Here is a 25,015-nt window from a genome sequence, read left to right on the forward strand (position 1 = left end):
GAGATAGTTCAAGTGGCTGAGGAGTTCTATAGAGATTTATACAGTACCAGTGGCACCCACGACGATAGTGGAAGAGAGAATAGCCTAGAGGAATTCGAAATCCCACAGGTAACGCCAGAAGAAGTAAAGAAAGCCTTAGGAGCTATGCAAGGGGGGAATGCAGCTGGGGAGGATCAGGTAACAGGAGATTTGTTCAAGGATGGTGGTCAGATTGTTCTAGAGAAACTGGCCACCCTGTATACGCAATGCCTCATAACCTCGAGCGTACCGGAATCTTGAAAGAACGCTAACATAATCCTAATCCATAAGAAAGGGGACGCCAAAGACTTGAAAAATTATAGACCGATCAGCTTACTGTCCGTTGCGTACAAAGTATTTACTAAGGTAATCGGAAATATAATCAGGAACACCTTAGACTTCTGTCAACCAAAGGACGAGGCAGGATTCCGTAAAGGCTACTCAACAATAGACCATATTCACACTATCAATCAAATGATAGAGAAATGTGCAGAATATAACCAACCCTTATATATAGCTTTCATTGATTACGAGAAAGCGTTTGATTCAGTCGAAACCTCAGCAGTCATGGAGGCATTACGGACTCAGGGTGTAGATGAGCCATATGTAAAAATACTGGAAGATATCTATAGCGGCTCCACAGCCACCGCAGTCCTCCACAAAGAAAGCAACAAAATCCCTATAAAGAAAGGCGTCAGACAGGGAGATACGATATCTCCAATGCTATTCACAGCATGTTTACAGGAGGTATTCAGAGGCCTCGAGTGGGAAGAATTGGGCATAAAAGTTGATGGAGAATACCTTAGCAACTTGCGATTCGCTGATGATATTGCCTTGCTTAGTAACTCAGGAGACCAATTGCAATGCATGCTCACTGATCTGGAGAGGCAAAGCAGAAGGGTGGGTCTGAAAATTAATCTGCAGAAAAATAAAGTATTGTTTAACAGTCTCGGAAGAGAACAGCAGTTTACGATAGGTAGCGAAGCACTGGAAGTGGTAAGGGAATACATCTACTTAGGGCAGGTAGTGACCACGGATCCGGATCATGAGACTGAAATAACCAGAAGAATAAGAATGGGCTGGGGTGCGTTTGGCAGGCATTCTCAAATCATGAACAGCAGGTTGCCACTATCCCTCAAAAGGAAAGTGTATAACAGCTGTGTGTTACCAGTACTCACATATGGGGCAGAAACCTGGAGGCTTACGAAAAGGGTTCTGCTGAAATTGAGGACGACGCAACGAGCTATGGAAAGAAGAATGATGGGTGTAACGTTAAGGGATAAGAAAAGAGCAGATTGGGTGAGGCAACAAACGCGGGTAAGCGACATCTTAGTGGAAATCAAGAAAAAGAAATGGGCATGGGCCGGACATGTAATGAGGAGGGAAGATAACCGATGGTCACTAAGGGTTACGGGCTGGATTCCAAGGGAAGGGAAGCGTAGCAGGGGGCGGCAGAAAGTTAGGTGGGCGGATGACATTAAGACGTTTGCAGGGACAACATGGCCACAATTAGTACATGACCGGGGTAGTTGGAGAAGTATGGGAGAGGCCTTTGCCCTGCAGTGGGCGTAACTACGCTGATGATGATGATGATGAATTACGAAAAGGCATTTGATTCAGTAGAGATACCAGCACTCATGGAGGCATTACGTAATCAAGGTGTGGAGGCCGCTTACCTAAGTATCTTGGAAATTATCTACAAAAATTCCACAGCTACCTCAATTTTCCACAATAAAAGTAGGAAGATATCTAGAAAGAGAGGGCCAGACAAGGAGACACAATCTCTCCAATGCTATTCACTGCGTGCTTGGAAGAAGTATTCAAGCTATTAAACAGGGAAGGCTTAGGAGAAAGGATCGACGGCAAATATCTCAGCAACCTTCAGTTTGCAGGTGACATGATCCTGTTCAGCAACACTGCAGACGAGTTACAACAAATGATTGAGGACGTTAACGCAGGGAGGGTAAGAGTGGCGTTGCATATTAATATGCAAAAGGCAAAGATAATGATCAGTAGCTGGGCAAGGGAACAAGAGTTTAGGATCGCCCGTTAACCTCTAGAGTCTGCGAAGGAGAGAGAGAAAGACAGAAGAAAAGGGAAAGGCAGGGAGGTTAACCAGATGGGAAGATCCGGTTTGCTACCCTACGCTGGGGAGAGAGGGGAGGGGAGGTAAAGTGACAGCAAAGTAGAGATAAAGCGTGTACATCGTGCATGCTTTATCTCGCTGATTCCTGACTGTTCTGTGCAACACCTGTTCTGTGCACACAATGGCGCTTGCCTTCACGACATCGCTGCCCACGCAAGAGGCCGCGTTTCTACCATAAAGCTCGCCTTCGTGGATAGCGTTCGCCGCCATCGTTTTCCGGTAAACATTACGGTTGCATAAGTTGCAGTTGCTGGGAAACGTGAGAAGCAATCAGGAATATCTGAATGCTATTGCGTTCCCCTCTTAAAGGAGAAGCTTAAGCGTCCTCCAACCTTTTGAACGCTTGAACTGCAGAACATCGGCAATAACTTCTGGTGCTCGGCTAGCTAGTACTCATCGGAAATTATTTTTTGAATTAATGTGTCATGTCCTGCTCATCTTTCTCGCTATTTCATGGCAGCGGGCTTTGTTCTGACTGAATGAAATGAATTCTATGCGCATAGGGGCTCCAACCTTCGTACCTTCGCACGCAGAGAAGTGATACAGAAGCGTACACAATGGCCCAGCGGTGTTCTGGAATTCTTTTTATAAATAGCGAACCCAAAATATCCCACCGTTAAATACTATCACATATCAAGTGCTTTCATTTTAGGGAACGTATCAAATCAAATGCCCAGTGGCCACAGACGGGGTGGTATATTCAACCAGACGGAATATCCAATTGTGCCTCATTGTTCAGCGAGCTTCAATACGCACCGTTGAATATTCTGTCTTTTGGATATACAGGCCTGTTACAAAACGAGTGATCGCTACTGATTACCATCAACAGAAGCCAACTACAAAAGTTGAGTGGAGTCAGGAGGACATGCCGCTTACTAAGCCTCTCGGAATTTCGGTGCGCTGCTAGCGCGTACCTGGGCATCTTGAGAGATGGAGTTTCTGTCGGCCTCTGTAATCTGCTCGTCACTGAGCGTGGCGCCGTGAGCCTCCATATCGGCGACCATCTGGACGATGCCTCTGGCCACGGCGCTTGGTGGAAGAGAACTGCCGTGCAGTACGCTTCGCTTGAACGCCAGTAGGAATGCCTTGCTCGGAGAGTCCTTAATGTGTTGCGCTATCCGCCCTACAAGACCCGCTGAAATTGAGACGAGCAGAAAAAGACACACAGTGAAATACGTGCTACAAGAACATGCACACTCATACATTCGTTTACGAAATACCTTGCAGACACTGTCACTACATCGTAAAAAAAAAAGAAAAACGGGCAAGCTCGCACTTCGTCGTGCGAGGCGTGAAACAGCGAAGCTATGCCGGTGCTATTCCGGCTACTGCTAGGTTGTAACTTGACTGCTGCTAGATTGAAACTTGGCTTCAAGTTGTTTTCACCGATTATTAGCCCCTATGATCGACCAGCTCGTGCGACCGAGTGCGAGCTTGCCCGTTTATTGAGCGACGCAGACTCATCAACGTGAATGCCAGAGACCCTTTATTCAGCCAAACCAGAAATGTCTAGTAGAAGTCGTCATAACACTCCGCTTCGTCTTGCCAGCCACGCAGCCCCGGAAAGTCTTCCGGAAGATCGTCCTCGCCATCGTAGACTTGGAACATCTCTTCTTGACTCTCTCTTTGTGTCTGTACAGTCACATGGAGATTGTCCTGACAAGGTGTAGCGCAAACGAAGACCTGCTACCAATTCTCGATGATAGCATCTAGTGAGTCGTCTTTACTCCGTCGGCCTTTGCACTCCGGACTGATTGATGTCTAGATCATCAAGGCCTTGTGATCACTACTGTAAATCGTAACGGCCGGCACATCTTCAGGCATTCAACGTCAAAGCTAGCAAAGACTATATCAATACCCGTCCCTCTAATGGTCGTAGGCAGAGATTCACATGTCTCGCTTAGGCAAACCATGCCAAACGAGGTGAACATGTGATTCGAAAGGTACCTCTCCTGCTTGATGTTCGCATTGAAGTCACCCCCGACCAGAGTCGGGCCACTCTCACTCAACTTTCCAGTCTTTGCTGAAATGATCCGTTTAACTTCGTTCTGATTGGCATTGGGTGCCATGTACAGCAGAACCAGCTTGAAAGCCCCATTCAACTTTAGTGCCAAGGCCTATCCTCGCTTGAACACCGCGATCTTAAACTGGCCGACTTTCGCCACATTCAGATCGACCGCGGCTTTGGCATACACGCTGGCTCCACCAGCCCTCTTGTCAACGTTATCCTCATTGGCAATGCAAGTGTAACAATCAGCACTTTCAGACTGACTCCAACCAAATGAGTGAATTTTATAAACCCGACCTTGCCCCCCCCTCCCCCCCGTCAGCGGCACTCTCGCGGGTCAAGCTCCCCCAGCGCCATGGTAGCCGTCTCACCCTTTGTTCCCCCCTTCACATCTGTGAAGTTTCTCCCCATCTTCCGTACTCCCCCTCTTTTCTTTACAAAAGACCCTTTAGAAGCTGCACACCGCCACCCCCGAAGAACAACGCCTGAAGGAGGAGCCGAATGGGCTCCGAAACGTAGGGCTAATAAAATTCAGTTATTTGGGTGGAGTCAGTCTGAAAGTGCTAATCAATTTCCCAACCAGACAGACAATTCTGTCGAAATGTTTAGCTTCAAGTGTAGCAATCGATTTGCATCCGACTGCCCCATGTCTCGGTGAAGCAGGTCAGAGAAACGGACCGGATCAAGTCGTCGAGGTTGGCGTCCGCAGCATGACACAGCCACGACCTTACACGGAGCAGGGTCAAAGGGATTTCACCCGCTGCAACCCCCGCCAGCGACTATCTGCACGTACGTGTAATCGTTTGCAGCCTGTACTCGTCAAGTCGCTGAAACTCCATAGCCAAAGCAGGGTCGGCGTTGTCGACTCCGTGATGAAACGAACTCACCGTCCATGTTAGTCAAGCATAGCTTTTCGACAGTCGTGCATCGGATAAGTCCCGCGTAGACCAACTTTTGCGTATGTTTCGTATCGTAATCGTAGACGATGCTCCCATGCGTCACTCCCTGAGATTTGTCTACCTCCTTTTTTCGACTCAAGTTGACCGATGCAATCCTAGGCTCGATTGGTACCCAGTTTGACTAGACCCACTGCCCTCGCCTCCGAGCATCTTCGGCTATCGTCTTGTCCTTCATGGTGGCGATCCGACCTATTCCGGGTGCTTCAAACTTTAGCCAAACTCGCAACAGAAATTCGACCTCCGCTTCCCACTCGCAAAGTATTAGTATTGTGACCAAGCCATTCACCAACCCATCGAGAACATTAGTGTTGGTGGTCAGCATGTACCGCCTTTCCAGTGACAGCACAATTTGGCTGGGAATGTTACCCATCTCAGCTATGGTCATCGCAGATATCTTAAAGGCCATCTGAACTCCATCCGCTTCCGTCTCCCAGCCACGCAGCTCGTCTTGCGCCTGAATGTGCCTCGGTCCTGGGTCGTTCTTGGCCGGATTGACGATGTAGTTGTTGGCGGCTTCGTTAGAGTAGAAGAGCCTGACAGCGTCGGGTGCCATGCGCGCAGCTTCGTCGGTGGTCATGAATCGACTCTATATCAGAGCCAACTCTTCGGCGTTAAGGGCAGTACCGTCTCTGATCTTGGTGACGATGGTCAAGAACTGAAGATCCTTCTGCCTAACTACCTGAGAAAGTGGGAAGTATGACATCGCATGCCCCTTAATCTGAGACGCGAACATGCGGTTCCCGTTCTTCGCACGCTTGTAAATCACGCTGGCCCTGACGGGGGGAACTTGCCGCAAGTCACCACAGAGAATTACATCCAGTCCTCCAAAGTTCTCACTGTACTTCTGGGGGATGTACTGCAGCCTCATGTCGACTGCATCCAGCTGATCGGCAAACATCACGCTTATTTCGTCAATTATGACATACCGGACGTTTCAAAACGCTGTCTCTGAGCTCACCATTCTGGGTCTGGCTTCGGGAAAGCTTAAATGCGGAGTGAAGCGTCATTCTACCCATGACCACCGCAACCTTGCTAGTGCTTGCGCATATCACGTAGGCGTTATAGGGTGGATCCGGACAGTACCGGTTGTAAATATCCATCGCCAGCTTAAGCACGAAGGTTTTCCCGCAGCCAGCGGGTCCAGTGACAAAGGCCCGTAGCGGCGCAGACCCCGGAGTTGTCCTTCGTTTTATCAACTCCCTGTAGAAACTCGTGCTGCTCGACGTTAGTGAGTCGCATTAGAGTGTAGAACTGCGTAGACTCCATAATGTCTTCACGTGTACGCACTGCCGAGCAGCTTGATTGGCTAACAAGCTCCTTGTTCACCGCTTCGTCGCCGAGAATGTCCTCGTCACCCGCCTCGACAAGTACATGGTTAGCGCTGGTGACAGCCTCGTTCGTAGGGGCTCGTTCCACGTCCGCTATGCTACATGCCAGTTCCATCAAGGCGTCAAAGTCCTTATCGAAGACGTACTTTTCCTGCTTCTTCACGAGTGCTTCCATCTGCTCCTTGTAAGTCTTCACGGAAGCGTTGTTTTCAAGCACTTCGACGCGCTCACTCCTGAACGGCAAGTAAAGAAACACTTGCTCACGCTGATAGTTGAGAACGTCCTGCGGGTTATAATAGTGATACCGTATCCCACACGCACCTTCCTCTGCTGGTATTCCCGTTGTTGCCCGTGTCTATTGCTATGGTTGCTGACAAAGTCGGCAAGGCAGACATTTGAAAGGTCATCGGGTCTCTTCTCATACTGCTCAATCACGTTTACGCACCAGATATCGGTTGATGACGGTGGCAGGTCTCCAAATTCACTCTTTGGCTTTCGTACACGTACTCGCTCTTCGGGAAAGCACGTGGGTATACAAGCTACGAGGCGACTCTTTTCCGACATGCTCTGTCTGAGCAGGAACCAGGCAGTCTCCTGCGCAGACATTTCAACATGTCGCATGCTAAGTGCATGCTAAGTCTAAGCCATTTCAAGACCGCTGCGTAGCCGAGCGTGTCGTCTTTCTTGACCATTTCGTTGACAGCCTTGTGTAGATTTGACATCCCTCGATCCGCCTTGTTCACGTAGTCTACAACATAGGCAGCACAGGCGTAATGATGGAGAATGACCTGCATGTCCAAGCTAAAGTTGTGAACTGACGAGATCCATGGGCTGACCCACCTCTTGCTCGGCTCTCGCTTGTAGAGAACGGCTGGCCTGGCATAACCGGCCCGCAAGATCTCCATGTAGTGGTCCTCGTCCCGAACCCCGAAGCGACGCCTGAAGTGTTGAATGGTGTCAAACTTGGTATGTTTGCGTGTCTCGTGCATACTCTCGTACGTCATCTTCAGACCTTCGATGCGTTTGCGTTCTGTCTCGTGTTCGATGGTGAGATACGGCAGGACAACGCAGGTTCTGTAGCAAGGCATGAAGGGTGCACCGAAGCGACACTTGGTCCGTCCTCCTTTATAGCACGTGTGAGCGGTCGTGAATCTGCGCACGCTGTTATGAACAACCCGCTGACGTGCAAGTTTTGCCAGCCAGTTGCGACAACGTGCGTCAACTTTTCCTGGAACGCCACCGCAAACCTCTAGCCACGGCGTCACTAAGTCGACTGCGCGTGGAGAACAATACGCGCGTGCTCGGCTCTCCGTCGCTGGAGCCCAGATGAGTGCGATGAAGCAGGCTTTGTGCCTGAACCCGCCACGACCGACCCGATCTGCTATGAGCGGGGAAGTTGCCGAGGGCGCGCTCATCTTGGCTCCAGCGACGGACAGTCGCTGGAGCCACGCACTGCTCAAAACGCAAGACAATGGGCAACTGGCGGCCGCGCTGAGGGATCCGTTCGGGGAATAAAAGGCGCCATTCCTGACGTCAGCTCCGAGTTCTGCGAAGGCCGTCTGATGTCGGTTGGGGACCGTGAACCTTGCGAAAAAAGTGTGTGTGTAATTCCTCGTGCAGAGAGGCGACTCGTTTACGATGACTGGTCGAACGTTGCACTCACCTTGGGATCGACGGAGGACCGAGGGTTTATAAACCGCTGTTGTGCGGCTGCTCAGTGGATTCTCTCTCGCAGTCATGCTAGACTGATGAACTGCAACGTCCTGATGTAGATACTGTAAATAAACCCATATTCCTCGTTCTAGATGAGAGGCAGTTCTTCCCTTCAACAACGTCCTCAGCGTGGATAAGTTGGACGATGGCATTGGCCAGCTACCATCGAATTCATGCCCGACTCCAATCCTGACAACTGATTACGAGCGATGGGATGGAGCCCCCAAACCTTACAACTGGATGTCAGCGCTGGGATCGTCCCACAACTCTAACAACTGGCTGACAGCGGTGAGACGGACTTTGCGACGTGGTGCTGTGTCTGCGGTGAGTGCTTGGTTCTTGCTTTGACTCTCTAGGCTTCATTTTGTGGTTGTTCTGTTTAGAAAAGTAGGGAAGCTAGATTTTATGATTGTTAGCTAGGTTGTGTTTTCCTAGGTAAATTTAGCGAGCAGGAACAAGGCAGTAAAGCAGCAATCATTGGGTTAAGGAGACTGCTGAGAGAAGAATTGTTTATTGTTGGTGAGGAACTGGGCCTAGACGTACGCAAGGAAATGCTAAAAGCGGAATTACTGGAGCTAATTTCCGAACAGGCCAGTGAGGAAGAAATTGAAATGGGGTTGGAACTTCTGAAAGAAAGAGAGAAACGGGACATAGAGAGGAAAGAGAGAGGAAGGCGATAAAGATCGCGAGTTAAGAAAAATGCAACTCGAACTTAAAAGCAAACGTTTTGAGTTGTCTCAGGGAAGTGAAGGGGCTCTGGGACGATCAAGTGAGGCAGAGTCATACCGCATGGACAGGCTATTAAAGCCATTTGAGGTCGGGACCGACATAGGCTTGTTCCTAAGCAATTTCGAAAGGACTTGCGAGAAGAACTTCGGTCCGAGCACATGGCCACAGCGGATGCTGTCTATGTTTCCGTGTGAGGCTGCAGAGGTAATCGCCAGACTCAATGCGGAGGATGCATATAATTATGCGAAAGTTAAGACTAGTCTCCTGAAGAAATACCGCCTTTCAGCCGAAACTTTTCGGCAAAGGTTTAGGAGCACAGGCAAGGAAGATAGCGAGGGGTACCCGGAGTTTGCGTAAGGCTTAAAGGCCAACCTAGTCGAGTGGCTGAAAAGCGCAGAAGCGTACGACAGCCGAGACATGATCATTGAATGCATGTGCCTAGAGCAGTTTTACAAAAGCATCCCACCATCTGTGAAGCTGTGGGTGCAAGACAGAGGAAATGTAAACGCTGTGGAAAGGGCGGCGGAATTAGCTGAAGAGTACGCAACGCGTGGAAAGCTGAACGCCGAGGACGGTAATTGGGACGGTCGAAATGGACCGCGGAAACCATTTCCGTTTAAAAGGAGTTCGCAGACTAGACGATCGGAGCCTGTAGACGTGGAGGAAAAGCCCTCAGAAAAGAGCGAGGAAAAATCAAATGGGGAAACAGTACCAAAAGAGCAGAAGAGAAAGTTCGAATCGTTCAAACCAATCCGCTGCTATAAATGTCACAAACTGGGACATATATCTGTAAACTGCGGGAAGCCTAGCGTAGTTTTTTCCTACGTAGATGAAAAAGACGAGAATATGGAACATTTAAGTCGATATCTTCACGACCTGGAAGGTAATGGCAAACCATGTAGGGTGCAAAGAGACAGTGCCGCCACGATGGACATTGTCCATCCATCTTACGTGACGCTAGATGACTTCACTGGAGAAGTAGCGTGGATCAAACAGGTTGTAGAAGAACACAGCCTGTGTCTGCCCCATGCCAAAGTCAAAATCAGTAGCCCATTCGGGGAGCTAGAGACTGAGGCTGCAGTTTCGAAACTTTTGTCACTGCAGTACCCTTACATCTTTTCGAATCGTTCAAATCGGTTACTGTGTGACAAAGGGCTTAAACTGGGAGAGGGCGTAGTACAGGCATTGACGCGAGGCCAAGCTCATAAAATTGCGTCGCTTTCGGCTGAAAATGCACAAGCTGTTCCAGAGAAAGCAGCAAAAGAGATCACTTCAATAACCGAATCCGAGCTAGGCTCGAAGGATGAAAAAAACAGTTGAGGAAAGCCTGCCAACTGACCAGCTCAATGAGAGCGTATCGCCAGGGTGCTTAAAGGTCACCTCTGCAGGAAGAACCCACTGATGCACTCGCATGCGAGACAGGGTCATGGTTATCACCGGCCTCAAAGAACTTTGATCAGCTCTTACGTGTGGATAGAGAGTCGCTGGCAGCCAAGCAAAAGAATGATGAGAGCTTAGCTAAATTACATCACACAGCTAAAGAAGGTATTGCTAGGCGCAACGTGACGATACATGAGAGAGGAGGATTGTTGTATCGGCACTACAGAGATCGAAAGGGTAGGATTTTAAATCAGTTAATTGTACCTACTAAGTACAGGGAGGACCTTTAGAGTCTCTGTCATGGAAATTGGTTGTCTGGCCACTTAGCCATAAACAAATCGAAGGAAAGATTGCTTATGGGATACTAATGTCCCGGCTGTTTCAATGACGTAGAAAACTTTGTAAGATTATGCGACGCCTTCCAGCGCTCGGGTAAATCAGGAGAAACATGGAAAGCTCCACTAAAATAGTGTCCTTAATATCAGAACCTTTCAGACGGCTTGTGATGGACACGGCAGGGCCTCTAACAAAGACAATGTCGGGTTACAGGCACTTGTTTACCATGCTCTGTCCGGGTACAAAGTTTCCAGAAGCAATTCCTCTGAAAGAGCTCAGCTCCACCGAAGTAGTAGACGCGCTTTTGACAGTATTCGCACGAGTTGGGCTTCCAGCCGAATTTCAGGCGGATCAAGGGTCAGTATTCACCAGCGCACTGACTTCCACATTCTTACAAAAGTGCGGGAGGAAGTTTATACACAGTTCCGTCTATCACCCTCAGTCAATTAGTGTAGATAGGTGGCATTCAGTGCTTAAGCGAGTTTTGCGGGCGCTTTGTTACGAGCAGAAGGAGGACTGTGAGAATTGTCTTCAGGCCACGTTGTTTGCTTTGCGAACAGTTCCTCATGAGGCCACAGGGTTCTTGCCAGCAGAACTAGTGTATGGGAAGACACTCCGTTCTCCACTGAGAATGTTAAGAGAGATGAGGTAGGAAAGAGGAGAGTCCAACAGTGGTAGAATACGTGCTAAATCTGCTTCAACGGCTAAGCGCAACCCAAGAACTAATCGAAAAGAACACGCGAGTAGCTCGAAAGATCGCCGAGCTCTATTACGACACGAGTGCGAGGCTTCGTACGTTTAATGCCGGAGACCAGGTAATGATCCTCAAACCTTTAAAAAAGATTAGGCTTCAATTTCACTGGGACGGGCCTCTTAAAGTGTTGCACAAACTTTCAGATACTAACTATGCTCTGAAAATGCCCGGTCGCAGGAAGTAAGTGAGGATATATCACTGCAATTTGATGAAGCCGTATGTAGAGCGGAGTGGAGTCGTTAATTATACCATCAAAGAGCAGGATGGCACTAGTACCAAGATTAAGGAGTATAGGGCGACCTCCAACTCTGAAATCGGCCCAGAAGAAGTAGTAAAGCATTCGGTAAGCTCACACGCTCTGAGACCCGAGCCGCTAGATGAGCTAAAAGAGGTGTTACGGGAATATCTCGACAGATTCTGCGATCGGCCAGGTAGAACCGAACTAATAACGCATGAAATAGAGCTGACATCAACCGAACCCGTAAGATCAAAGCCTTACAGGGTGTCTCCAAGACAGAGAGAGATTATGGAGGCAGAGATACAGCGCATGCTAGAGTTGGGCGTTATTGAGCCCGCTAAGAGTGTCTACACGCTACCGCTAATACTGGTACAAACCCCTAACAAGGACCCTGTCCGTGGGTTGACTATAGGAAGTTAAATTCCATCTCTAGGGATCAGCTGTACCCGATACCCAGCATTGAGGAACGAATTGAAAGAGTTAGCGCTGTTAAATACATTTAAACTATAGATCTCGTACGGGGGTACTGGCAAGTTCGCCTTTCAGAAAGTGCCAGCCGCTATGCCGCATTCATCTCACCTATAGGCACTTTTCGCCCTCTCGCACTCAGCTTCGTGCTGAAAGACGCGCCGTTTATCACCTCTAAGTTAATGAATATTGTCCTAAAAGACTTGCAGGTGTACGCCTTGCCACATCTTGATGATGTAGCAATTTTTTCGCACAGCTGGGAACAACACGTATCGCACCTCAAACAAGTGTTCTCATGGTTGAGTGAAGCCGGCTTAACGATGAAACCGGAAAAGTGTAGATTTGGGTGTTCGCAGGTTACTTATCTGGGCCATGTTGTCGGCCAGGGCACGAGACGGCCAGCCGAGCTGAAAATAGCTACGATTGGAGAATTTTCTCAGCCGCGCACGAAAACAGACCTTCGTTCATTTTTGAGGCTTGTGGGGTACTATCAACGGTACATTCGAAAGTACTCGCAAACGGCAAGTCCATTAACGAAAGCCCTCCGAAAGGGAGCACCAAGCAGCGTACACTGGGATTAGGACAAAGAGAACGCTTTCCAAAGATTGAAAACGCTATTGGTATTTCGCCCTGTGCTTCGCGCGCCAGACTACACAAAGGAATTCATAGTTCAATGCGACGCAAGCGACAGAGGTATGGACGTGGTACTTAGTCAGGTCGGCGACTATAACGAGGAGCATCCTATCCTCTATGCCAGCCGTAAACTAAATGTAAGAAAGGAAGCCTACAGCGCTTCAGAGAAGGAATGCGCTTGTTCAGTTTGTGCCGCCCAGAAGTTGTCGTGTTACTTGTACGGAGCGAGGTTCATCTTCGAGACCGACCACTGTCGTCTGACGGGGCTCAATCAAATGTCACACAAAAATGGCCGCTTGCTCCGATGGAGTCTCACTCTCGAAGAGTACAACTTCTCCGTTAGATATAAGAAGGGAAAGTTGCATAGCAACGGATGGTTTGAGCAGGCTAATTTGAATTTTGCGTTTAAGGGTCCCGCCTAAATTGTAGGGTTACTATTGTTAATTTTGTTAAGCCAAGAAGATCCCCTCTAATTTAGCATGATTCCCTCCATGATTGCTGAATTTGTCAGCACGAAATTGCTTCAAAAAGTGGCATAGCGAAATGCAGCATTTTTTGTTTCTGCACTTATGTTTTCTATGAAGCCTAGCGGGTCTAAAGTGAGATCCAAGGTACGTCATCTCGGCGCAGAGCCGTGTTGTGGGGTTCGTTTTGCAGTTACCTGTCCTTGTTGAATGTTTTGGGGCGGTGACATCGTTACACAAGTGGTCGCTGCGAGCCAAGGCATCACCCCCTGACCAGCAGCCATTCTCTCCCTGCCCAGCGGTTGTCTGCGCTGGACAGACGAGATTTTCCGGGCCAATGAGGCGCTGTTAAGAACGGCCCACGGACGTGCAAGTTTTGCCAGCCTGTTGCGACAGCGGGCGTCAACTTTTCCTGGAACGCCACCGCAAACCACTAGCCACGGCGTCACCAAGTCGACTGTGTGTGGAGAGCAATACGCGCGTCCTCGACTCTCCGTCGCTGGAGCCAAGATGAGTGCGACGAAGCAGCCTTTGTGTCTGAACCCGCCATGACCGACCCGATCTGCTATGAGCGGGGAAGTTGCCGAGGGCGAGCTCATCTTGGCTCCAGCGACAGAGAGTCGCTGGAGCCACGCGCCGTTCAAAACGCAAGACAATGGGCAACTGGCGGCCGCGCTGAGGGGTCAGTTCGGGGAATAAAAGGCGCCATTCCTGACGTCAGCTCCGAGTTCTGCGAAGGCCGTCTGACGTCGGTTGGGGACCGTGAACCTCGCGAAAGAATGGCTGTGGCTTGGCTAAGGTTAAGCCCAGGACGCGAAGCATACTAGCCTTTATTTTAGTTGTTGAACCACTGTTTAGCCTGGTGAACTGCTGTTGCTTGGCTGTATTTGGTTCGGCTAGACGAAGAAACAACTCATGCGTTACTGTGCTTCGCCTTCAAGAGTGGAACGCGACAGCGTTCCCGTCGACCCGCCAAGGCGTGTAAGACAATGGGCTACGGCGCAGCGACTAGGCGCCCCGCATTGGACGCGGTGAGCGTCGAGCAACGCAGCGTTCGGCGCGGCAGCGAAGTGTGCGCCTGAGCAAGCGACGCACGCCTGAGCCTTAGAAACAGCTCGTTTCTAAGGCAACACCGCATTCGCTAGAGGCGCTTTTGTACCGCTTTGAAGCATCGTACTCGTGGCTCAGTGGTAGCGTCTCCGTCTCACACTCCGGTTCGATTCCCACCCAGCCCAACTTGCAAGAGTTGAGCCAAAGCCACCTAGAAACAGTCTCTGTAGCACGCCGTAACCTTCGCTTCTCATTCCAACGAGCAGCTCTGTCTCCAGGAGGCATCTCACCTCGTGAGTGTCTAGCAGAGGCAAGCTCAGCTGCTTATATACCGCCGCGACGCCGCGAGCGACGGCGCGAGTTGGAGCCCCGTTTCTCCTCTGTCGTGACGTCACGGTGTCACGTGGTCAGCCTTGAAGGCGACGCCGCGAGCGACGGCGCGAGTTGGAGCCCCGTTTCTCCTCTGTCGTGACGTCACGGTGTCACGTGGTATTTAAGGCGACACCGCCGCGCCTGAGGAGCTGGGTTGAGCTCTAGTAATATGCTTCGCATAAAAAGTGTGTGTGTAATTCCTCGTGCAGAGAGGCGACTCGTTTACGATGACTGGTCGAACGTTGCACTTACCTTGGGATCGTGGGAGGCCGAGTGTTTATAAACCGCTGTTCTGCGGCTGCTCAGTGGACTCTCTCTCGCCGTCATGCTAGACTGATGAACTGCAACGTGCTGATGTAGATACTGTAAATAAACCCATATTCCTCGTTCTCGATGAGAGGCAGTCCTTCCCTTCAACAACGTCCTCAGCGTGGATAAGTTGGACGACGGCATGGGCCAGCTACCATCGAATTCATGCCTGACTCCAATCCTGACAACTGATTACGAGCGATGGGATTGAGCCCCCAATCCTTACAACGCACACAACTCAGCACACTCACATCCAGCGACGTCAATGTCTCGGTCAGTTATATCGTCTCGGGCATGTGTTCGGTCAACTTTTCATTGGGGCCATTCTTTAGCCACAGGAACAGATAAACGTTGGGGCTACCTCTCCGCTGACATTCGACACGTTTGAAGTAGTCCACGACATAGTGCTGTCGAAACGGCGAGAGTCTGCTATCCTTCAGGATTTTCAGGCTTACGCTAAAGATTTTGTCACAGTAGATTGCACAGATGACCAGATTGCCATTGACCAACTAAACTCGATCCATACTGGTCAGTACATCTATCTCACGAGCAGCCTCGCCTGCCATGCCGGCTCGAAGTCGCTCTAGGAGTCCATTCAGTCGCCCCCAGTGAACTTCGGCAGCGGACATCGTCAGGAAGGCATGAGGCTCGCCCAATTGTGTGATCATGGCCAAGACCTCTCTTTTGCGTTCCTGCCAGTACTGAATCGTATAGGGCACACCTCGCATGAGTGTCAAATCTCGCTCCATGGCCTCTCCCAGAAATTCTTTGCTTTCCAACTGTTACTTTGTTTTCGCCCGCGTTGTCTCAGAGCCTCGAAATGTCATAGATCGCTCCATCAAGTTGTAGCGCATGACCTTCACTGCCACGTATAGGACGTGATTGGGCTCGACCCCGCGATGGTCGGTTCACCGTATCTCACTGCTAGCCATGACAAATGGTGTTGGGTGTAGTGATGTGATCTTTCTTGACTCCCCCAGATAAATCTGAGGAAATGACAGCTCCTCGGCGTTACTTGCGTAGAGTAGGGAAATTGGTGCTTCATTTTCACAAGGGGCAATGTCCAGGTAGTGCCTCCCGTTCAGTAGTCGCATACCGACGGCATCATAGACCACCGTCTTACTGGAAGAATTCAGTGCGCAAGCCAGTTGAAAAGGATTGTCCATGTCCTCGAGTGACTCACCGCTGTCTATCTATTCCTCCTTGAATGGTTCGCCCGAAACGTCCGGGACACGACCCAGCTTCGCCTAGTCTATGTTTACGTTGTAGAATTTGTATAGGATAGTTTCGACCAGAAACTCCAACCAGGCAGGCTTAAATCTTCATACAAACCAGGCCAGACTTTCACTAAGGTTTGGCGATCAGACTCCTCTTGAAGTGAACATGAACTGCAGCATCTTTAGGTGCACTCCGAAGCAGCAACTCCAGTGTTTTTTGAACGTCTATGGGAACGCGTATCACCTGTCCCCTTTTGCCGTATTGACCATAGCCATGCGTTATTCGTCGAATGTTCATGAAGGGTATTCTAGGGGATACCATTCGTTCCTCCACCTCGTTCAAACTCGCTAGTCCCGCTGGCTTGGATAAATACTTGAAGCAGTTTGCCACGCTGAATTGCGACACTTTCCCTCGTAACACCGTTTCTCGACAGGTCCTACACAGTGACATCTCGTCGCGGTCGTTGGCCTCCGGGAAGGTGCTTAGCAGCAAACACATGCCTTGTGCACGTTTCTCGACAGACCGAACCGTGTTGAGCGTCGATAGTTTGAGTCTAGCCACAGTCGATCGCACGCTCGGCAGGAATGTCCAAACTCCAGCGAGAGGAACTCACGATGAAACCGAGCTTTGGCACCCCCTGTTTAAGCGCGAGCTCGGCGACGCTCGTACTCGACCTCCCGCACTGCAGGGTCTTCGCCTAATCGTCGATGCTTCGCAGCGATCCTGGCTCTCGACTGGCGTATTCTGAGTTCGCGTAGTCTCCACCTCTTGGGTTCGGCCTCTCTGGCCAAGTAGGTCGGAAAGGCCCGTCGTTGCCGGTGTTTCTCCTGCATCGCAACAAGTCTAGCTTAGCTATGCGCAGCGTCTTCAGCATTACGAACTTTCCTGGGCCGCCCCGTGGCGTTAACTGATCGAGCGCCGTCGAGCACACGCTTTCATACAATTTTCAAGGTCAAGTGCTTGCGCATTCCTAACCGTTATTACGGCGCATGCGCAAATCTCAGCGCGGAGGCGAAACCGGCTGCGCAGTGTCTCCGTCGGTGGAATTTTCGGATACGCGGTCCATTTTACACCGAGCGAGAACAGCTTCGCTGTTAAACATAATTTCACATAGCCTAGAAGCTGCCTCCGGCGGGTTCAGAGAAATTCCGGGATCCATTCATTCATCCGCCGATGGCCTGCAAGCGCGATCTGCAAGCCGCATTCCTGGAGATTATCGTTCACAGCGAGAACTCTGTAGAGATCTACGCAGTTTGCGCGCACTTCGCTGGTTTCGCGTTCAGGCAAAAGCAATGGATTTTGATTAGAGCCCAGAGGAAGACTTCGTGACTGTGCTGATGTGCTCTACCGTGGTGTCAGCTGTGGCAGTGAGGAAGCTTCCGAAGAAAAACGACGCTAGCGCGTGCGCCAGTGCCTCCATTTGCGATAAGTGGCCGGCCACGCTAGCCGCCTCCTGCCCGAACTCCGCATGCATGACGAGGAGTATTATCGAAAGTAAGTTGTAATTTCTAGTTCGCCTTGCGTGGTAATCGGCGCTTACTTTTTTAGCTGCTTGTGAATGTTACCGCCGACATTCGACACGTTGCTGGAACAGCTGCGCACCAGCATCACGAGGCAAGACACCAATTACATGTCTTCAATCTGCCATGGTGGCGTGTATACTTTGTAATCGTGTTCCTGTATAGTCTGCCATCGTGGCGTAGACATTATATTTTATGCGGCGCAGGAGGACGCTGGATGAAAACACATGCTAACATAACTTGCAGCGCACCGCTGATTGGGTTTTGCAGTTTTGTGACCACAATTGCGCGACTGAAAAATTGAGTAGTGAGTGATTGGCGCAAAATAGTCGCTTTTTGCGAAAAGCGACCATTTGCGACCATTTGCGACTGGTCGCTTTGCGACCAACTTGGTCTCACGACCGCTGTCAGCCGCCGGTGTGAATGAGCCTTCACAGAGCTTCTGAAAGCGTTTGTTGTCACGAGGCAGGAATGGGAAAAACTTGCACGCTCCCGTGCACTCATGACGCATGAAAAGCACAGTGGCAAGTCTGTGGCCGAGTGTCAACTGGGCGCACTTTCTCCCGCTCGCGCTGACGTCACGCACGTGCCAGTCAATTGAAAGAGCTCGCTGGCATTGGCACGAGAAAACCATACGTGCATCGTGAACTAAACAACAGAGAAAACAAAAAAAAAGATCGTGGGTTAGCGTTAGCGGGCTGCTGCGCTTATAGGTTCGATGCCATCGTCAGACACTTGAATTTTCTTGTTATTTAAGACACTTGAAACGAGAGGAGACAGGAATGGAATGGAATGGAAAACTTTATTGGTTCTTTAAGATATTAGCGAGTTGAGGACGAAGTCTTCATTCTTGAAAACTTTAGGTCCTCTTCAGCCTTGGGTGGGCCCCTAGTCCAGGGCACCACTGAGTCGGACCACCTCGCTTGCGTGTGCTATGAAGGCCCTTTGGACCCCTAGCTCGCAGCTGGTGAGCCGGCTCTCCCATTGCTCCGCACTTGGTGTTGTATGTTTGTGGAATGTCTTGTTTCTCTCGCATTCCCATGTGATGTGATATAGTGTTGGCCTTACTCCGCACCACGGGCATACGGCGCAATATTGTATGGGCAACATCCTGCTTAGTATGTAAAGATTTGGAAAGGAACCCGCCTGCAGTCTATGCCATCCTGCGGCTTCCTCCTTCGTCAACGCTTTGTGGTGTGGTGGGGGGTATTGGAATCTTCGCCCCCTATATAGGTTTATCAGCTCTGAATAATTGTCTCCGCAAGTAATCTGAGGCTCTCCCGGGGGGACTGAGGTGCCCGCTCGGATGGTGAAGCCTCGAGCTAAGCTGTCCGCCCCTTCATTGCCCTGAATCCCTGCGGGGCTTGGCATCCAGATTATGCTGTGTGTAGGTTGTCCTTCATAGAGCGCTGCTCTACTAAGGATCTTGAGTGCCGTGCTGCTTATCCTACCCCTGATATAGTTTCGGCACGCCTCTTGTGAGTCTGTTAGGATGTTGAGGGATTTTCCTATCCTGTATCCTTCCTCTGCTGCCAGTGCGACAGCTATTTCCTCTGCTTCGGTTATGTCTGATACCGCTGCCGTGAGACTCGTGATTAGTTTGCTTTGATTATTAGCTACTACTGCTACTGCGTGTTTCCTGTGTTCTTTTGGATAGAGGGAAGCATCTGTGTAGACTGTGTTGTCTCTCTGCCCCATCGTTCTTTCGTAGAATTCTGCCCTAGCCTGTCGCCTGCTGGTATAGAGATTGGGGTCCATATTGCGGGGGACAGGTTGTATACATAGTTTCTTCCTTAGCAGGTCCGGTATTATTGCCCTACTACATTGCGGTTTTTCTATTTCCCAACCCAACTTTGTCAGGAGCGCCCTTCCTGTTGATGTGTTACTGAGCCATCGCGCTTGTGCCTTGAGCTGGCATTCTTTTAGTTCAAACGTGTTGCTGATTCCCAGTTGGATCAGCTTGTCATTGGATGTGTTTCTTTGGAGATGAAGGCCTGTTTTGTATGCCTTCCGAAGGATTGCTTCGGCTTGTTATCTTTCGGCTTTGATGGTTACATGGTATGGCAGGGAGTATGTGACCCGGCTGACCACCAGGCTGTTGACCAGCCTGAGGGTATCTTCCTCTTTCATGCCGTATCTCTTGTGCGCAACTCTGCTGATCATGCGGCCCACTTGTCCAGCTGCTCTACTCAGCAGGCACAGGGTGTGGCTGCACCTCCGGCTGCCCTGCAGCCACATGCCAAGGATCCTGATCACTTTCATTTCCGGAATGTTTTGGCCTTCGAGTTTTACTTCGAGTGGGGCATCTGTTGGGTGCCTTCCCACTCCGAGGAGCTCAGACTTCTCCGTGGAGCATCTGAGGCCTCTTTGCTGCGTATATTCCTCGATGCATGCGGCGGCTTTCTGTAGCGCTTCTTGCTTGTTCCCTAGTGATCCTTCGGTGGTCCAGATGGTTATGTCATCTGCATATATGGCATGACTTATGCCCTGGACTTCGTTGAGCTTCATCGCAAGGCTGACCATGGCGATGTTAAAAAGTATCGGCGAAATTACCGAGCCCTGCGGAGTGCCCTTGCATGGCGTTTGAAAGGTGCCGCTCCGCAGGTCTCCGAGGCCTACTGTCGCTGTTCTATCTGTGAGGAAGCTTCTGACATAGGCGTGTACTTTCCTGTCGCAAAGTGCGTGTGGTGAGCCGAAGAATACTTCGCATTAACACACACACACACACACACACACACACACACACACACACACACACACACACACACACACACACACACACACACACACACACGCACACAAACACACACCCACACACACACCCACACACACACACGCACACACACACACACACGCACACACACACACACACACACAAGAAACATCGCGGTGTTTGTCACCCCTCCGCGTTTTAAGGAGGACGTTCCATGGTAATGCCACCGATATGGTGCATTCCGGTAACACGGCGCTGGGTCGTGAATACCTGGATCGGTTCTGATGGTTGCCATGTACGAGTACGTAGGATGTGGCTCAGGCGACGACACCTGCAAGTCGACCATGACAAAGTCACAGCTGTCCGGTAGAGGAGACTGCAGGAAGTTATCAGCGTCCGTGTGGCACACAAGACCACGCAGATCTGCAGGGCATACGAGCGTTAAGTGAGAAGCAGAGAAAAAAGTTGTGACGTTTGAGATATATACAAAGTACGATAATTTGTCGTAAAGATATTGTATTATACGTAGTAAAAACTGTTGTGCGCTCAGGGTGCTTAGTTTGTCCCATAGCCAACATCCTTACCTATAAGGGGCAACATATAAACTTGCTGAAGGGGACAAACGAAGTGTTCTTGTTTAGCGACATTTTGTGGCAAGTAGGCGTGATGATAGCTTTGACACTAGACCCGCAAACTGCAGTTAATAAACTTCATTAGCTATATTAGCTAACTTGATTACCTAACTGCGACTTCGCTTATCGCAGGCGTAGGTTACAGTCGCCATCATGTACAATCATTTTTGGAGCGCAGCTCTCAGGCGCCAGTTCCTACGGCGCGCGTCGGCGTCGGCATAACTGAGCGAACGAGCGCAGCAAAAGATGAAAGTGGGAACAGGGAGCGTAGCGGGAAATGAAAGACGCGAGAAGAAAAGCGGAGGAGGAGGGTTTGGCGAAATTGTGAGAAGAAAAGCGTAGTGCGGCGACGATCGCTAAGAGATGGCGCCAGAGTAGCGCGCGTCGTCTGCGAGGTCTGGCTGCGGTGGCTGCTGCGAATCACGCCCACGCGTCATCGACGCGCTGCCTCTCGCGATCTCCAGATTGGTGAGGCAGTCGCGCCACCCTTCACACCATTTGCAACGTGTTGCACCAGAGAGATTGTCTGCGTCAGCCAACATAACGCTAAATGAAAACACGTATACACCTGCGCTCAAATTTCGCATTAGGCAGTATCGTAACTGTCGGTGAATTTTTAAAGCCTATGAGCTTTCTTCGGTTCTTTCGTACACTTTTGTATCTGATGGTCGATCGTCGAACTCGGCAAAAAAAAAGGGGGGGGGGGAACCTTCGTTAGCGCGTTCTCTCTCTGGCTCTCTTTCACGCACGTTCTTTCGCGTTATTCGCTTGCACTGACAATCACCGTCAATGGTTGCTGCCCATTTTCTTTCAATCTTAAGGGTAAAGTAGCCTATGAGAAAAACTAACACCTTTAAGAGTGCAAAACATATTACTTTGTACGCAATGATGTTTGAGAAGAGATCTTGGGATACTTGCTCCGCTTATCTATTCTACTAAAGTTGATAATTAGGGCAGTTGGTATCCGATCATACTGAATCATACTGGGCCGCTATTTTGTAGCGATGCCTTATGCCTTATTCTATGCTATTCTTATCATCCACCACACACGGCCGCCTGATCCCGTTGATAATGTGGGCACACCGTCGCTCTGACCACTGGCCAAGCGCGAAAAGCCTGAAAAAGCATAGAATAGGAAAAGGCATCGCTACAAAATACCGGCCCTGATCATACGATGATACTAAATAGGAGGAGGGCAGCACAGAAAGAAAAAAGAAAACGCGACACAAAGCAGGGAGCATACGATGCAAACGCTGCAATCGCAAGTAGAACGGCGCTAGTGCCTTAAGCTCAAGAAATATTTGCCAAAATTTGCGAGTGCAGCCTGTGTGTCATCGGCTCTCTTCTCTGTGCCGCGTTTTTGTGTGCTGCCCTCCTCCTCTGCAATATCCATCTACTACATTACGCATCACGCATGCCGAGCCCTATAACGTAAAACTATTCCAATATGTTTTCATTCCAATCTTCTGACGTCAAATTTGCGTAACCGCCAACGCAAGCATTGGGCTGTGACCCGCAAGGTTGGCTGAACAGACCAATCAAACGCTCTCCTAATTTATAGGAGGTCACTCTTGTTTGCTTTAAAACGAATAACATTGCCTACACTGAGCGGCTTGTCTAATTGACTGGCAAGAGGCGAGGAGTACGCTGAAGTGAAGAGGGTTTCGATGGGGTCGAGCTAGCGTAGTAAAAATAGATGACAGGATGAGGAGGGTGCTGCCGACGTCTTCCATTGGTCCGCAATCTCTTACTTTGCTTGCGGTGGCTAATCGAAAATCGCGGCGCCGTGAAACGGGAGGTTAAGAATGCGGCTAGAACGGATCCTCAGCAAAGAAGAGTCGGCAGAACGAGGTCGTATACGTGCTGTGCTGCAAGGACTCGATAACGTTATACTGCCACGCAAAAGGTCTTATTATACACAAATAAATCCATGCCCTCCGGCAGGTGCGAGTAACCAGTGGCTGAGTGATCGGCGGGCAGCCATCTTCTATTTCTTTCGGAACGGGGCAGTGTCTGGCAATTCAGAAAAATATTCATTTCTGTTCGGCATATTAATGCATCTTTAACGCGTACACGTACATCACTTTGACGCGGTGAGTTTTCGGGGTGTTGTGAGGTCGCGTGACGGACAGGCGAAGTGGGCGCAGCCCGAAATTTTTTGACCAATAGCAGATTGTTAATGGCAAATGCGTCGAATCAGAAAGAATCATTTTTCTTTTGTTCGGCCTAACCATGCATAATCAGTGTGCACATATCATATCTGATAGGGCGTTTTCGCGGTTTTCGTGACGTCGCATAGCAGACATGTGAAGTGGCTGTGGTCCGAAAAATTTTTAACCAATCGCGAAGCGCTGGTAGCAGAATCGGAACAGAAAACTTTGGAATAGCTTTACGTTATAGTGCCCTTGCTTCGTACACACCGCCTTGAAGAGAGACCTCAGATTATGCCCTTGTGACTTGCTCTGAGACAGCAGAGAATAATTGGGAATCCTTCGCGCTCGAAAATAAGACCTCGCAAAATAAGAAGCAGAGTGAATAAGTCTTCGTTTTCCCACAGCATGCAATGGAAACACTCGCACGCTTTTCGGATAAAACGATTGTTGTTCATATTTATGCCATTCGCCCAAATAAAACTTCGGATAAACAGAACATCTTTTTTTCTATCTTTTCGGGTTCCGTTTAAGCGGAGGATATGATACTGACGTCGTACCAGCGATACTGATATCAGCTGCTTGTTTTCAGGCTGCTAGAGAGACGGCACCGAGCTGGGGAAGTGTTTTGATTTCAGCCTATCGAATGTCATTATCACACCATATGCATTAGTGTTCATGATGCGTAGGCAATTGCGAGCACTCTAAAAGCATAATTCTTTACAGCATATTAATTTGAGTTTAGCTCTGGCGCGGTACGCGAAGACGGCAAGACAAAACGTTGATCTCTCTGCATGTCTACCGTGGAAACGCGGCGCATGCGCAGATGGTCCAAAGTATCACTGTAACATATCACGTGTCCAGAAAAGCTAGAGCTCTTTATTAGTTGGACTCCTGTTCGTCTTGCTTCGTGATATGATGGAGGTTGGCTTGATATCTATGGAAAAAAGAGTTCGCGCGCCATCCCATTTTGCTGGCATTGAACCGTATACTCCCTAAAGGGCTGCAGATAACAGCGCGTCTCCCTCTTAATCAATCTATGGAAAAAAGAGTTCGCGTGCCATCCCATTTTGCTGGCATTGAACCGTATACTCCCTAAAGGGCTGCAGATAATAGCGCCTCTCCCTCTTCTCAATCACTTTCACTCTTCCTCTTTCTGATTGTTGTAGCTGCATGACAATATCGACAATATCGGTAGACAGGTCAATTCTTGATTTAACAGCCAATTAACGACGGATGAACACTGGAATAGGAATTTACCGTCAAGAGGTTGTAACGTAGGTTTGAGTTCGTTTTTTTTTATCGCTTCAGCATCGCATATCTGCTATTACCGTGCCCCATGAACTTACGCGTTTAGTACAGCATGAACACTTCATAGAACGTGACTTACCCCTTCGAATGTAGCCTGGATTCATTGGTCTATCTGAAAAAAGAAAGAGAATTCCATGGAGTCATTAGTCTTCACTATATTGTGAAAGTCGCCAAGAATGTTACGGCACGCTGTAGATTACGCGGTAAGATATGTTAAAAATGCCTTTTAGTCACGTGAACCATAGAGCTTTCTACTACTGTTACTATACAGGGAAGCCCGGCGCTACGATTAGTCGACGACCATGGCAATGATAATTAGTACGTGAGATTTGTGCGATATTCTTGTTTGTGGCTTCAGGCGTTTTTATGGCTTTATTTACTGTAAAGCCGCGAGATTTATATTTACTACATTTATTTACTATCCGCCTTCATCGGCATTAATTCCCAGGCAATCCTGTTGTGCTAAACGCTCAAGGCAAAGCGGCACTGCGCACATGCGCAGTCATTGGGAATTTCTGTATTTATAACGGAACATATTGTTGAAAGTAATCAATTACCGAAGTCGC

At 49.5% G+C, this 25,015-nt stretch overlaps 1 protein-coding gene across 1 annotated transcript in view; it reads right to left on the bottom strand.

Moving 5' to 3' along the window:
• Positions 1-25,015, bottom strand: part of LOC135905631 (location of vulva defective 1-like) — a 99,132-nt gene that overhangs the window by 24,980 nt on the left and 49,137 nt on the right. Inside the window, exons 9-11 of the mRNA XM_065436590.1 lie at positions 24,529-24,561; positions 20,627-20,779; positions 3,079-3,299 (exon numbers count right to left, since the gene is read on the bottom strand). Of these exons, the coding sequence (XP_065292662.1) occupies positions 3,079-3,299; positions 20,627-20,779; positions 24,529-24,561 (407 nt within the window). The remainder of the gene's footprint in view (positions 1-3,078; positions 3,300-20,626; positions 20,780-24,528; positions 24,562-25,015) is intronic.

The sequence above is a fragment of the Dermacentor albipictus genome, chromosome 1 (genome assembly GCF_038994185.2).
Source record: "Dermacentor albipictus isolate Rhodes 1998 colony chromosome 1, USDA_Dalb.pri_finalv2, whole genome shotgun sequence".
NCBI lineage: Eukaryota > Metazoa > Arthropoda > Arachnida > Ixodida > Ixodidae > Dermacentor > Dermacentor albipictus.